This window comes from Salmo trutta, chromosome 21 (genome assembly GCF_901001165.1).
Source record: "Salmo trutta chromosome 21, fSalTru1.1, whole genome shotgun sequence".
In the NCBI taxonomy this organism is placed as follows: domain Eukaryota; kingdom Metazoa; phylum Chordata; class Actinopteri; order Salmoniformes; family Salmonidae; genus Salmo; species Salmo trutta.
In genome coordinates this window covers 39,367,564-39,382,922 of record NC_042977.1, presented here as the reverse complement: position 1 = coordinate 39,382,922, position 15,359 = coordinate 39,367,564, and the positions used below count along the sequence as shown (strand labels likewise).

Sequence of the window (15,359 nt, the reverse complement as noted above, 5' to 3'; positions counted from 1 at the left end):
CACACTAGCTGGTTCTCTATATAGTAGTATAGAATACGTTACCATTTCTCTCACTCAACACCCAGAGAATGACTGAGCCTGTTTTTGTGCAGAAGCGCCAGCCGTTGCCACTCTCACCCCAGAACTACCCCCTGCACGGCAGCGAGGTGAATGGGAGCTTTCACCCTGGGTCCACTGGCTACGGAGTCCCCAACCACACACCCCCCATCAACGGAACAGACAGCATCATGGGTACGACTGTCTACCACTGACACTCTGTAGACTGTCTGTTTTTATCTGCCTGTCTCTGTTTTTCTCTCACTTTCTGGCACTTCCTTTGTTTCTTCCTTTACCTCCATCTTTTCTCTAAATTGAAAATGTCAGTTCTAATGGTTTGCTATCCACCCTGTTGTTCCCTCCCAGCCAACCGGGGAACAGCTCCACCTAGCTCAGGAGATGAGATCGGCAAAGCCCTGGCATCAGTGAGTAGAGCTGCACAGACCACATCAAGCGTAGTCTTCAGTGATTATACAAAGTTGATTTATCTACCAAGACTAAGATAAAACCCAATCTGCAAATAATAGAGAAGGCCGAGTTTCTGTCCTACTGTTTTCTGTATCACAGATCTGACTATTGAATGACCGTTTCATTGTTTTTGTTTCTGTGTAGATTTATCCTTCGGACCACAACAGCAACACCTTCCCTTCATCTCCATCTACTCCAGTGGGCTCTCCCCAGGCCATTGCAGGTGACTGGCCAGGGAAAATACACCTGTAACTAGCTCTCCCCAGGCCATAGCAGGTGACTGGCCAGGGAAAATACACCTGTAACTAGCTCTCCCCAGGCCATAGCAGGTGACTGGCCAGGGAAAATACACCTGTAACTAGTTCTCCCCAGGCCATAGCAGGTGACTGGCCAGGGAAAATACACCTGTAACTAGCCCTTCCCCAGTACATGGCAGGGAAAGTACACCTGTAGCTTGGAGGATCACAATTGGGTCAACCCTTAGTGAAACCTAGCAAAGCATTTCCTATATGGTGTGTTGGAGCCTACTGCTGATTCCTAGCTAGTTTCTATTCGGTTGTGACGGAACACTAGGCTAAGGGGATATTTTGCTGAAGAGATTGAAGTGTTTGGGTAGGTGTAAGAGCAAAAACGTCAGTTAACTCACCTAGCGGATGCCACCTGTTTTAGTCCTTAGGGGGACATATCCTGTTTTGTAAGGTTACAGCCACATGGAAAACAACAACAAATAGCTTTTTCTCACAGGCAGATGAAGCGCAAATGTCACTGTTGGTCCAATGTGGAATCGTGCGACCAGATTAGGTTCTTCTTTGACACCAGTGCTTTGAGTGTGGTGTCTGAAATGGCCAACCATAAAACCTCTAATGAAATTTGACATAATTAGATGACATCTTGTCTAGAGTTACTAGATAACAAGTTATGGTTGACTGCTTTTCAACCGAATGGTCGTTTGCCTGGTAGATGGAAAGCCCCACTCTTGTGGTTTGTCCCAACTATTTTCACAGACAGTTTTTGTCCAGATGCTTAATGTCTCGGTCTCTGTAGGTTCTGCCTCTCAGTGGTCCCGGGGCTCGGGACAGGCCACACCCTCTCCAAACTTTGAGGGAGGACTGCAGGCTCTGGTGAGTTACATGTCATGTCCAACTCCTGCACGTGTGCAGTCACACACGAGTAGCAGTCTTAAAAGATGACAAATAACTCCTTGATCTGAGGCGAGCTGGATGAGTTGAAGTTGATGAATAAACAGTGTTCGTTATACTTACCCCGGTGTTTTACCTTCTCTTCTACAGCAAAACAAAATGGAGGACCGTCTGGAGGAGGCAATCCACGTTCTGCAGCGCCACGCCGGGGGACAGGGGGGCCCAGGGGGGCTGACTGACATGCACAGCCTCCTCAGCGCTGGGATAGGAGGTCTTGCCCAGGCCTTCAACAACGCTGGCCTGGGACTGGCCAACAGACTGCCCAACCTGGTAAGAACTGGAGGGATGAATAGATCTATAGTGGGCCTATCTAGCCATATGGAAGGTTTAGGATTCTGTCTGTTTATTGTCATGCTGTTCTATACAGCCTCATGTAAATACTCATGTAACAGCTATGTTATGAAGAGACTATAGGACTGTAACTATCGAATCCTATGTTTCTCCTTTGCTCTGTAGATGTCCAACCACCATGAGGACTCTGCTGGTCCGCCCTCTAGTGGTCCTGGTCTGCATGGTCACCATGGCCCTCCCTCAGCCCAGCCTGGCAGCCAGCCTGAGGGCTTCACCAGTTAGTTCTTCCTTGTCACTCTTTATTTTCCTCTCTCTTGCCATTCAGGAAAGGAAAAGAGACAAAATGATTGACTCTCCCTCTTTATCAAAATATCTACTGTGCTTGGCGTTGACTTATCCCCCCATTTTCCCTCAGGCCTCTCTCGCTCCACACACTCGTCCAGTGGCGCCGACATCAAAAGGGAGGACAAGGAGGATGACGAGAACTCCTCCGTGGCTGACAAGTCAGAGGACGAGAAGAAAGACTCGAAGGCCCGCACCCGAACAAGGTGACTCAGCCCTCTGTCTGTAGCAATGACACATTAATATGACTGAAATCAGTCAGTCACTCTTGAGATGCAAGTATAGGACTTCTATGTTCAGGCAAGTCGACGTCGTCAATGCAAGATTTACCTGGAAGTTTGCATTAAGCGCTCGTTTAAGTTAGGATTCAGACCGATGTTTTCTGGCAGGTATTACCGTGTAGAAATTATTTGATCAGTTGGCACATTGATCAAATGAAGTCATTTTGACACCATACTGCATTCCAGTCTCTCTTTAGTGTTTGTGCAGTGCGATTTACAAAGTAAATAAAACTCCCGTCAAAACCTAAGCCCTAGGTGATTGTTGTGGTATCGGAAGTGGGACACTGATCTGTTTAACCATCTTGTTAGCTTAGGCTAGCGAATGTGGCTCAATGATTTGTCCTGGGGACTGTGCTGCTGTTATTATAAAGGGGGTAAACTCTCTCACTGAACGTTATCAGGATTTATTTGATCATTTTCAAGACATCTGTTGAAAATGATTGTCCATTCAGGGAGTGCAGGTTTACCCTCTCTATTTCAACCTAACACAGCCCCAGCACCCAAAAAGAGGTGATGTTCTTTAGCACTGTTATCATGTGTGCCCTCGTGTCTACCGTTGTTTTCAGAGAGACGTTCTCCTTCCAGACCTTCTCTTCCTCCCTATCAGACACGGGAGCAGAGTAAGTCTGCATCCAGTCATGTGCGCCTCACCTCAGGGGGTGTGGCCAGAAATATAGACACCAAATACATTTTTTGGAGAATAATTATAAACTGACATCTATTTATTTATACCTGGTAGGCAGAATTTCAGCATAAACGATCTACTCAGGCATAGCAAACGTTTTTCTCGCTCCTTGAGTCGTGCCGTTGTTGGTGCCTTGAGTGAAGGTTTGTATCATCTTGCAATTATAACACCTTCTTATAACACACAAGCTCTGAAGGGGATACCCCAGGTTTAATAACTGATGGTGTAAGTATATTATGAATTTGGAATTGTCAATTTGATGACTTGAACCTAGATGAAATTGGATTTTATAATTTCACAGCTATTGCAGCAGATGAACCTGGCTTTTACCATAACATTTTCTACATTGATAAAGAAAAGATGTTTGTATGTTGTATATGAGTTTGCAGAAGTATGTTAGAGGATTATATAAAGTCCTGTTTTCTTGCTTAAAGAATGAAGAGCTTCTTCTTTGTCATAATGGTCCAGAAGCTGTATTACAGCACTCCCAGAATGATAGCATTTAATCATTCTCTAGCAAGTGATTAGAACAGAACGTAATAGTCTTGTCCACTTTAGTAAATATGTCTTCTATCCCTTCCAACCAAACCTCCCCCCTTGGCCTACATTGACTCTTCATCAGTCATGATGATGAGGACGAGGATGACGAGGATCTGCCGCCGGAGTTGAAGAAAGAGCGGGAGAAAGAGCGGCGGGTGGCAAATAATGCCCGTGAGCGTCTGCGCGTGCGGGACATCAACGAAGCCTTTAAGGAGCTGGGCCGCATGTGTCAGCTCCACCTGACTAATGAGAAACCCCAGACCAAACTGCTCATTCTGCACCAGGCCGTTAATGTTATACTCAACCTGGAGCAGCAAGTCCGAGGTCAGTGTGCTGTCACTGGGGTCCAGTTTTAGACGGGACAAAGAACCAGGGTAGGGCCGCGTCCCAATTCTCTGATGCCTTCTAGTATCCTTCAGGGTAAAGGCCCTGGGATGTCTCCATACTCTTGAGTGGTTTTCTTTCCTTGTCTCTTTTCCTTCATTGATGTGAAGTCATTGGAAAGGTGTCAGTCATATTGCTTTCACCTGTCCTGTGTTTTTAGATCATTGCAGATAGAGAGCAGACTAGGCGTTGAGGCCACTTTCAAGTATTGAGATGCTCCCATAAGACACGTTTCCAACTATCTAGTTGTTTGTTATGATGGGAGAAAAGGGGACGAGGAAAGGAAGCTATTTAGACTGTTTGGGATGTGGCCCCTTCTCCGTTCCTTTAAGTCTTTGCTGCTGTGCGCACATATACAACCTACCACTGGATTCATGTCTGGTTTGGTGTCGTATGTGTTGCCTGATCTAAACAGCATGGGTCTGTCTGTCTGGGCTGCTTCATGTGACTGCCCCCCTCCACTATATTAGGGGCGTTCCACCAATTCGGTGCCTTTTGAGAATTGTAAGAAAAACTTTTCGAATTCTCATAATTTTGACATTCTGTCATAAAGGGCACAAGTTCAACTTAATTTAAAAAATATATGTTTTCCCATCTCAAGAGGTACAAAGAAAAATATATACTACATAATTACTATAGCCAAATTAACCAGGTGGACAAATTCATGTTAAATCAGCTATAAATCCCCTTGTGATGGTGGGAAGCTTGTGTGTAACGGAGAGGCAATTGAATGCAAGCTTCACAAAGTTGAATTGTTAAAACATTTCTATGCGTAACAGGGTTGAAGTATTACTCTTGACCAGCTCCGTTTTCCACCACAAAACACCAGCAAATGGCCTGCAAGAGTAGAATCAGCTCACCTGCTTTTACACTATCATTTGACTAGTAGATGTTTCTTTTGGAAAAAATATTGAAGTAATAGTTTCACCATATTAAAACGAGAGTTCAAGTCGCGTAACAGGGTTGACCTTAAAATGAGGGACAGACTTAAATGAATCACTAATCGCATGAAATAATTAATCTCCAGAAATTACTTTGTCAAAGTAACAAAAAGGCTAGCACTTCACAATGATGGTGAGGACTTGGAGAAATGTTGCTTAAGAGAAGTCAGAGGGTGCATTGAGAAACATGTCAAAATGCTGAATTTTGCATTTTAGCTAGTCTTTATTCATATAAAAAATCCGATTGAATTCTCCATGTGGTCTATATTAAAGGGCACTTCATTTAAAATATCAGGCTTTTAAAATTCTTTATTTGTGCACAATTTCTACTTAAAATATCAAAGGGATGCAAAAGGCACTCATTTGGTGGAACGAGTCATTAACATTATATTTCTGATTTCCCTTATACGCTTCTATCGCTGTCTCCCATCACTGTGCTTCTCATGAGGCCTTAGCAACACGGTTTAACAACCTATGTTTCTGTTAGCTTTTTACTCTTTGTTACAATTATTTCAGGCCCAGATAATGACTTCTAAATTCATTTAATCAGCTTTGGGTAATGGCCCAAAGTGAAGTGCAAAGATTTTTTTGTCAGAGGATTCCAACATTTTTTTTAATACACTCTGACCTCGGACTTGCTGCTCCAGGTTGAGTATAATGTTAACGGCCTGGTGTAACGTGTCACCATTCCCAAGTTACAGCATTGAGCCCCCTGTATTTTGCCTGCTGATTGGCTATGCTGATACGGGTTGTGGTTGGATGAGAGGGGCTCACTGTTCTGCTCCTATCCCATTCCTCAATGTATTAACTCACTTCACTTTCGTATTGCAGTGTCTCTGTGTTGCATGCCCTTATTCGTCAAATGTTAACATTTTTAATTTACTGATTTCATTGAAGTCCTCTTCATACCCATCTCCATCTCTCTTTCTGTCATTTCCTTTTGCAGATGGCAGCAGTGATTTCAGATTCCTCTCATTCAGATAATACATCTCTGACCGCTGATGTATTTAACATGAGGCACCAGTTGCATCTAGCTGTCTTTCTCTATCTCTGTGTTCCTGTTTCCCATTCTCTAGACCTGGTTAGAGGGTGTGTTGCTGTCTTTCCTCCTCTCCCTCTCTTTCTTGGTCTTCTTTCCTCCTCACTGACAGCCCCCAAAAGCCTCATATTATCACCTGTCAATACACTCCTGGGTCCTGATCAGCAGGAGACGTAGACTGTTGGTCTGGGTTCTGTCAGATTCCATTTGGAACATTTTGTATGATGGTTGTCAACCCATAACTCAACATTTTAAAAACTCAATTTGACAAAATAACCGTAAGTTGCTGTTTAGCCAACTGAAAGTCTCCCGAGAAGTGATGGAAAAACATGCTTTGGGTAAAAAAAACATATTCCCGGTTGCAAATATCATTTATGAGGTCTTAAAAGATGCGTTAATGGACAATAGCAGTAACAGTAGTGCTCTCGTCTCGGGATTCCTCCGTGTAAAAACAAAAGGATTCTGTTACCGCGTCCTTCGCAGTCCATCCATCCGCTCTCTCTCTCGCTCTCCTGCTCCACCGCACCACTCTCCACCGGGATCATCCATCTGTGATCCTCCTCATCGTCCCTGGAACACATTCTGTCCATCTGGACTGCTACCACCTTCCTGCTGCTGGCCTACTGCCCAAATATGGCACTTATTGAATGATGTCACAGTCAGGCAGTCTGATCTAGGATGTGAATAATGTGCAGGGAATGCTGTAGGGAAGTGCTGGTCTAGGATCAGGTCTAACTATGCCAGACAAAATATGGGAACTGGCCCTGGAACAGCAATTGGCTATCCACATAAACTATCCATAAAAACTGTCAGCATTTAGGGGTAACTTAAATCCGTAGGGGCAACTTGGTGGGTAAAAGCAGCAGGTGTTGGGGTGTACCATAATGCCCCCTCCCTCCTCAGCAGCAGCTGCAGCGTGGCCTCGCCCAGCGACGACAACCTGACGGCAGAGGAGAAGGAGAAGCGTGAGCGGGAGCGCCGCTCGGCCAACAACGTCCGGGAGAGGGTGCGCGTGCGCGACATTAACGAGGCGTTCAGGGAGCTGGGCCGGATGGTGCAGGTGCACCTGCGCGGCGACAAGGCCCAGACCAAACTCATCATCCTGCAGCAGGCCTCGCAGGTCATTATGGGCCTGGAGAAGCAGGTCCGAGGTAGGCCTCCTTTTAGGAAATTATCCAGTACCCTCCACCCAGCCAGCATGGCAGTGAAAGGGTTCATATTGGACCTTGAGATCTGAGGTAGGCCCCCCTTTTAGGAATAGATTCAGTACCACCTAGCCAACTAGCTCTTAATACTGGGCCTGGAGAAGCAGGTGCGAGGTATGGCTTCCCTGTAGCTCTGGAAGGATTCCTTACCAAACCCAAACCGAAAAGAGATGGGGAAGAGGAGGGGCTTCACCTCTGCCAAACACTTAGTGACCTCACTGCTGCCGTCTGGCCGTTCCTCTGTTCTGTCCAGCTGTCTCCTCTCTTTGTTTGGTCTTTTGTTCTCCATGATTTTCCAATTATACATTTTTCTATTTTGTTTCATATTTAGAATATTGTGGCATTTACACCTTAATCATACCTTCCGTGCCTGTCACATCTCCCTGCCTTTTTGTTTTTAACATCTCTCGTTCCTAGATAAGCCTAACCTCCCAAGCATTTCTCGGTTTACTAGAATCTGTAAAACCTGATGTTTTTTGCCCCTTGCGTCCATCTTTGACTATTGTCTTGTGCTCACCATCAGTTTACCTGAACCTGTAGATCCACTTCTCCCTGTGATTCTGTGTCTCCTCTTCCTAAAGAGCGTAACCTGAACCCCAAGGCAGCGTGTCTGAAGCGGAGGGAGGAAGAGAAGGTTTCGGGAGTGGATCCCCAGATGCAGATGGGAGGGGGGCACCCCGGGTTAGGCGGCGATGGACACAACTCTGTGAACCATATATAACACCCAGGTAAGCTGTCATAGTGTAACTGCCAAAACCCTATGTATTGTTGTGGCATGTGTGAGCATAAAATTCTTATTATTTTTTTTTTTCTGGATCAAAAGGGGCGATTGGTGGTGGGCGTGGCAGGGGACATTTAAAAATATATATATATTTATTTATTTAAATCTTTATTTTAACATGGAATACAGACTGAGACCTGGATCTCTTTTATGGCTGTGCCCTGTGTAAACATGTTGACATATACAGTTTTAGGCATACAGACAAGAACATTTCAAACATACAAAACAAAGACACAATTCAACAGAAACAATCACAGACAACATCATATTGATCCTCCATAACATTTTTGAAATGGGCAAGGGACACCAGAGTATCTAACTTAAGTTGGATCTGCAGTTTGTTCCATAAATAAGGTGCAAAGGATCTGAAGGCAGTCCTACCCAACTCTGTGGAGACCGCAGGAGTCTCTAATGTAATCCACATCTGTGATCTGGTTTTAAAATTAATATATCTAGTGGAAATTAATGATATATATGGAGGTAGTTTTAAAAGAAGTGCTTTATAAATAAACAAGAGAGCATGTTGCTCTCGCCTCACAGATAGAGAGGCCCAACCCACATGTTGATAAAGGATACAGTGATGAGTTTTGTAACTATCACCCGTGATAAACCTGAGTGCACAATGGTAAATAGCATCCAGTGGTTTTAATGTGTTTGCCGATGCATGCATATAAATAATATCACCATAATCTAAAACGGACATAAAAGTAGCCTGCACAATTTGTTTTCTATTTATGGAGGACAGACAAGCCCTGTTTCTGTAAAGGAACCCTATCTTGAATTTGAGCTTTTTTCCCAATTCAGTAACAGGCTTTCTTTTAAAAAACATATCTAACCATACCCCTAAGTATTTATATGCAGAGACCTGTTTGATTTGAGTACCATTCAAGCTAGTGATTACAAAAGTGTTTCTAACAGAGTTTAGACCTAGAAAAAAAACATGACATTTGTTTTCTTAGCGTTTAAAACAAGTTTCAGCTAAAATCAGACTCCAACTGCATTAAAGCTTGGTCCGCTGTTGGAGCAATAGAGTACATCACTGTGTCATCTGCATATAAATGGAATTTACAATATCTGACATCACCAATGTTTTTTATATAAAGTGAGAACAATAGTGGGACAATTATTGAACCCTGAGGGACCCCTTTAAGTAACTGTAAGGGGTCAGACTTGACCCCGTCGACCATGACGGCCTGAGTTCTATCTTAGTCATAAAAGCATCGGCAGGCATCAGTGCCCAGTCCTATAGATGTAAGCTTACTCAAAAGGATAGCATGGTCTACAGTGTCAAAAGCTTTTGACAAATCTACAAACAACGCAGCACAGTGCTTTCTATCATCTAAGGCATTTGCAATATCATTTACAACAAGCATAGTGGCTGATTGTGGTATTGTGTTTAGATCTAAAACCAGATTGATTGGTGCTAAGAATACTGTTAGCAGAAAGAAAAGATTGGTAATAAACATGGTCGGCCCGTCTGAATTTGACATTTTTAGAGGTCACACCTCTAAACATCTTGGTGGTGTAAAGACATTTGCATTATAAGCCTATTTCCTACAATTCTACAAATTATGCCATAGGTAATGCTGTGTTCTTTTAATCAAACATAATAACAAAATCATTACTACTAAATTCATTGTTTGGGGGAATTTAATTCTCCTGACTGTCTAGCTTTTATTTTGGTGATTGTTAGTTCTCAAAGATTATTATAAAAACAATATATAAGGGTATTGTCTACTCTCTATCATTACAAGTGTACACTGAAAGTTTTTCCATCCCAAGAATGTATTTTAATATGCATTAAAAAATGTTACATTGTTTTGGACTTCAGTGGATTTCAATGGCAGAAAGACGTGTAATATAAAGATCCCTGTTTGTCTTCCAGCTCCTGTTGATTGTACAGCTCTTAGAAGACGTGGCCTTATTGTCTTATTATGCATCTCAGTGGGTGTCAATCCACAAAGGTGCGCTCTCGATATAGCACATATAGTGGAGAAGCGCATACACACACACACACACACACACACACACACACACACACACACACACTGACAAAGCCTGTGGCCACATTCCTGACCATGAACACAAGAGCAACACACATGTACACCCCTATACACCAGAGTTTTGAAGAATATTTACAGTAAACATACCCTGAACTCCAAGGAGAGACTTGGCCACAGAAAGAGGAAATTTAAACGCAATGATTTTCTGCCTAATGGTCATGTTTTTGTAAGACATTTTGAGAAGTTGCTTTACATGTTGGGAGCAAAATTTGTTTGGATCAAATAGTATTTTTGGATCAATTGCTCATGTGAGCAACAGGATTTTGTGTCCTTTGGGTAGTCATCTGCCATTCCCACCTGAAAAGGTCATAGTTTCATTACAAGCGAAGGTGACACCAGAATCTAACCTGTGAGTAACTATGTGCCTGAGATGCATGCATAACGCCAAGGCTTGGGAGAGTTAGAATCGTCGTCATCCCCACCATTTTTTTCTCAAATGGCTGAAACACAGTACAGTTTGAGGTATTCAGCCACCCCACCAGAATGTAAAAGACTGGACAGTCATAGTGATGAAGGGACACTTATTGAATCGGCAGGCAGAGTGCTGTTATATAGCACAGTGATTTTAAAAAGTATCTGCCCTCGTCAGGGCTGACACAGGCCTGTCTGAAGGATTTGTATGGTGGGTATTTATTTGATCCAGGAATCCTACAAGCCTTCCATTTTTGTCCTCTTCATCTGTTTGTTGCTACTGCCATGGGTGGAGTGGAAGCATTCCCAGTGAGGAAGGTGTCCCCACCCACCAACACATACAGAGACCCAGGACAGGTCAGGACTCGCTACTAGCGCTGAGAACCACTTCCGGTTCACCTACTTTTCAACAGGATCACACGGTCATCTCAACACTTCCTCATTCTGACTTGGGGAGATTGGACTGAAACATGCAGGAAGTGTGTGTGTGTGCTCTGAACCAGAGCAAGCCTCTCCCCCTCCACTGCCACTCCCTTACCCTTCTTTACCCCTCCTGTTCTGCCTCCATTTCAGCCAGGCCATGTGGATGCATGGTCAGTACCCTCTGCCCCAACCTGAGTCAACCACCTGCCTTCATTTCTTTCTCTTCACGTTTGTGGAGCAAGTGTCATCAGTTGGCAAGGCAAACCTACATGGCCAGATCATGCGTACTTAAAGATTTTATGTACGACGTAAGGAAATGTCTGTTTTTTTTAAGTAGACTACAGTTATTTCGACGAGTATAGAAGGAATAATGGTTGGACTTCAAGAGGGTTGATTTTTGTGGAGTGGGTCCTGAAATATCATAGCTATCTTCCCTTGAATGCGTTCAACTGCTATCTATGGACAGCAATTTTTGTTCCTTAAATTACAGGAAGCATTGGGCGTTTTGAACAATTTATAAAGTCTGTAAGGATCCTCCTTTTTGTAGAAGTGATGTTATTTTTTTTTACTTTGTAATATAGCTGTATGAGTTTTTTCTTTTGGATTGCATTTATTTTTGTTTACCTTGTTTAAATGTAAGAACTCTCATTTTAGATGCCAGGAACAAACTCTTTTCCATCCCAAATCTAGTAATCTCTTTCTTTTTTTTTATGATGACAAAAGCAAGAAGTGCCAGTTGCTAAGGGGTGAAAGTAGTAAATGCCAACACTCCTAATATGGCTAGAACATCCACCAACTCTTTTGGAAGCACAGGTCATTTGGAGATGGTCTGTATAAATCATTTAAACCAGTTACTACTTCATACTTACTATCAAAGGATATGTCAAAGTATTGGCAAGCTTTGTCACTCATTTAAGTGCAAACTCTGATATTGTTGAAAAAGGAACAACGCATTACGTTTTTCATACCAGTTTCATTTTATGGCAGTCCTTTTCAGCTTGCTAGGTTTTTGACTTTGGTATCATTCTTAGTAGTTACTCACCAGGCCTGAAAATGTCACTGTTAAAACTTCACTGTGATTGTCACTGCATGCGTGGCTTTCCAAGAGAACCTTTTACAGATATAGACGATTGACATAGGAGGGAAGTGTTTCAGTACATATAAAAAATATAAAGTAATGTTTTTGACCCTTTTCCTCTGTTTCTCAGTTAGTGATGGGCATCCCTGAACAACTGAGTCCACTTTGATTTACTGAGCCCTATTACCAGTTTGTAGAATTGAGTGGATATGAGTGTTTCCAGACCTGTTATCTTCCGTATAAACCATTGATGATGTAGAGAACACTCAGAGTACCATGTCCTTCCTTAATAGTTTTTTTTTTTTTTTGTTCAACATTCTCAACTTTGTTTTCTACTAACTAGGGCAGAGAGACATTTTTGTTTTGATAAGAAAAATGTGAAATTGACATGTTCAGTATGTACCTATACAAGACCTGGCCAGTTTATGTTATAGAGATCAACTAAACAGTATTTTCCCCTGCAGAGTGATACTGAATTGCAACAGTATTTTCTCAGTTTGGCCTGTTTGTCTTTCATAGTAACCATCCTCCAGATGAAAACCCTAAGCTGCCATTGGTTCTTCTGTCTCACAGAAGACACATTGTTTTGGGATTTATTACAACAAAGAATTATCTGAAAAACTGAACATTGCTGATGTTATTTGTGTTCATTTTTGTTAATATTAAACTGCAAATGTTGAGTACATTATCCTTAACTTCCCTTGTCAAAACGCACAACTAGAATTTTGCCAGCGGTCTCATGGTCTGCCAATCTCTGCCCCCTTCAACAGACAGTCACACTGCTACAAAACCAACTGTCGCTCTTACATTGGGGACAGAATCCATTTGTCCTCAAAGTGCCTCCAGTTTCCTATTTTTTTATATATATATATCTATATATATATATATAAAGTAGATATTGAGAACTGTCATGTATATAACAGTAATGTAGCAATAAATGTGCCATTTTTAACAGAAATATACCTTTTTTTCAGTGTCTGTCTTTTTGAGCTTGTATACCTAAATGAAAAAAAACCATTGTAATAAAGGGTTGAAAACATGCTAAGATTCTTGGCTCATTTTGTGTGTATTGAAACGATTCTTCATGTACAGTCGTGGCCAAAAGTTTTGAGAATGACACAAATCTTAATTTTCAAAGTTTGCTGCTTCAGTGTCTTTAGATATTTATGTTGATGTTGCTATGGAATACTGAAGTATAATTACAAGCATTTCATAAGTGTCATGCATTTATTGACAATTACATGAATTTGATGGAGAGAGTGAATATTTGCAGTGTTGACCCTTCTTTTTCAAGACCTCTGCAATCCGCCCTGGCATGCTGTCAATTAACTTCTGTGCCACATCCTGACTGATGGCAGCCCATTCTTGCATAATCAATGCTTGGAGTTTGTCAGAATTTGTGGGTTTTTGTTTGTCCACCCGCCTCTTGAGGATTGACCACAAGTTCTCAATGGGATTAAGGTCTGGGGAGTTTCCTGGTCATGGACACAAATTATCGATGTTTTGTTCCCCGAGCCACTGAGTTATCACTTGCCATATGGCAAGGTGCTCCATCATGCTGGAAAAGGCATTGTTCGTCACCAAACCGTTCCTGGATGGTTGGGAGAAGTTGCTCTCGGAGGATGTGTTGGTACCATTCTTTATTCATGGCTGTGTTCTTAGGCAAAATTGTGAGTGAGCCCACTCCCTTGGCTGAGAAGCAACCCCACACATGAATGGTCTCAGGATGCTTTACTGTTGGCATGACACAGGACTGATGGTAGCGCTCACCTTGTCTTCTCCGGACAAGGTTTTTTCCAGATGCCCCAAACAATCGGAAAGGGGATTCATCAGAGAAAATGACTTTATCCCAGTTCTCAGCAGTCCAATCCCTGTACCTTTTGCAGAATATCAGTCTGTCCCTGATGTTTTTCCTGGAGAGAAGTGGCTTCTTTGCTGCCCTTCTTGACACCAGGCCTTCCTCCAAAAGTCTTCGCCTTACTGTGCGTGCAGATGCACTCACACCTGCCTGCTGCCATTCCTGAGAAAGCTCTGTACTGGCGGTGCCCCGATCCCGCAGCTGAATACATTTTAGGAGACCGTCCTGGCACTTGCTGGACTTTCTTGGGCTCCCTGAAGCCTTCTTCACAACAATTGAACCGCTCTCCTTGAAGTTCTTGATGATCTGATAAATGGTTGATTTAGGTGCAATCTTACTGGCAGCAATATCCTTGCCTGTGAAGCCCTTTTTGTCCAAAGCAATGATGACAGCACGTGTTTCCTTGCAGGTAACCATGGTTGACAGAGGAAGAACAATGATTCCAAGCACGACTCTCCTTAAGCTTCCAGTCTGTTATTTGAACTCAATCAGCATGACAGAGTGATCTCCAGCCTTGTCCTCGTCAACACTCACACCTGTGTTAATGAGAGAATCACTGACGTCAGCTGGTCCTTTTGTGGCAGGGCTGAAATGCAGTGGAAATGTTTTTGGGGGATTCAGTTCATTTGCATGGCAAAGAGGGACTTTGCAATTAATTGCAATTCATCTGATCACTCTTCATAACATTCTGGAGTATATACAAATTGCCATCATACAAACTGAGGCAGCAGACTGTGAAAATTAATATTTGTGTCATTCTCAACTTTTGGCCATGACTGTACAGTGCATTCAAAGTATTAATACCCCTTAATACCCCTCCACATTTTTGTTGTTACAGCCTGAATTAAATGTATTTGAAAAAATGATCTCCATGTAGCATGTACAGTGTGATTACACACATTTTCCCCCTGATGTGCATGCTCATTCACTCCATGCATTTGGAAGGATTTGGCTAATGAAGGAAATGTAGTGGAATCTTTCCCTGGCCGAGAACGTGCATCTGCATCAATGCAACGACATTGGGTGTATTCATTATGGAAACCACTTACCGTTTAAGAACCAAACTTAGCTAAACGAGTTTCTATTGGACAAATTCAGGAGGTCACTCCGTTTTTGTTTGCTTCCGTTTTAAACGTATTGCAACAATCTGCGTTATGAATACACCTGTTCTTTTTTAATCCTCAACTCGCCTAGTATTAGGGATCTCATCTGGCATTGTTTTATTGAAGGATTATTTATATGGATATTAAAGAAGGCTACTGGAGTTGTTTATTAAATTTCCATCAACTATAACTATGCTAAAGCTATATTATTGAGACTCCAATGAGAATGTA

General features: G+C 42.6%; 1 protein-coding gene across 8 annotated transcripts in view; it reads left to right on the top strand.

Annotated features, from left to right (window-relative positions):
- tcf3a (transcription factor 3a) overlaps window positions 1-13,207 on the top strand; it is a 40,690-nt gene extending 27,483 nt beyond the window's left edge. Inside the window, exons 11-21 of one of the 8 annotated variants that reach the window (XM_029705623.1) lie at window positions 93-231; window positions 403-461; window positions 649-727; window positions 1,549-1,625; window positions 1,794-1,973; window positions 2,160-2,271; window positions 2,410-2,542; window positions 3,184-3,237; window positions 7,113-7,357; window positions 7,993-8,139; window positions 10,078-13,207. In XM_029705623.1, coding sequence (XP_029561483.1) covers window positions 93-231; window positions 403-461; window positions 649-727; window positions 1,549-1,625; window positions 1,794-1,973; window positions 2,160-2,271; window positions 2,410-2,542; window positions 3,184-3,237; window positions 7,113-7,357; window positions 7,993-8,132 — 1,218 coding nt within the window. In that variant the 3' untranslated portion in view covers window positions 8,133-8,139; window positions 10,078-13,207. Of the gene's footprint in view, window positions 1-92; window positions 232-402; window positions 462-648; window positions 728-1,548; window positions 1,626-1,793; window positions 1,974-2,159; window positions 2,272-2,409; window positions 2,543-3,183; window positions 3,238-3,356; window positions 3,662-3,924; window positions 4,167-7,109; window positions 7,358-7,992; window positions 8,140-10,077 lie in introns of those variants that run through there. The other 7 variants (XM_029705622.1, XM_029705624.1, XM_029705626.1 and 4 more) reach the window with 7 other exon arrangements.
- Window positions 13,208-15,359: the final 2,152 nt, after the last annotated feature.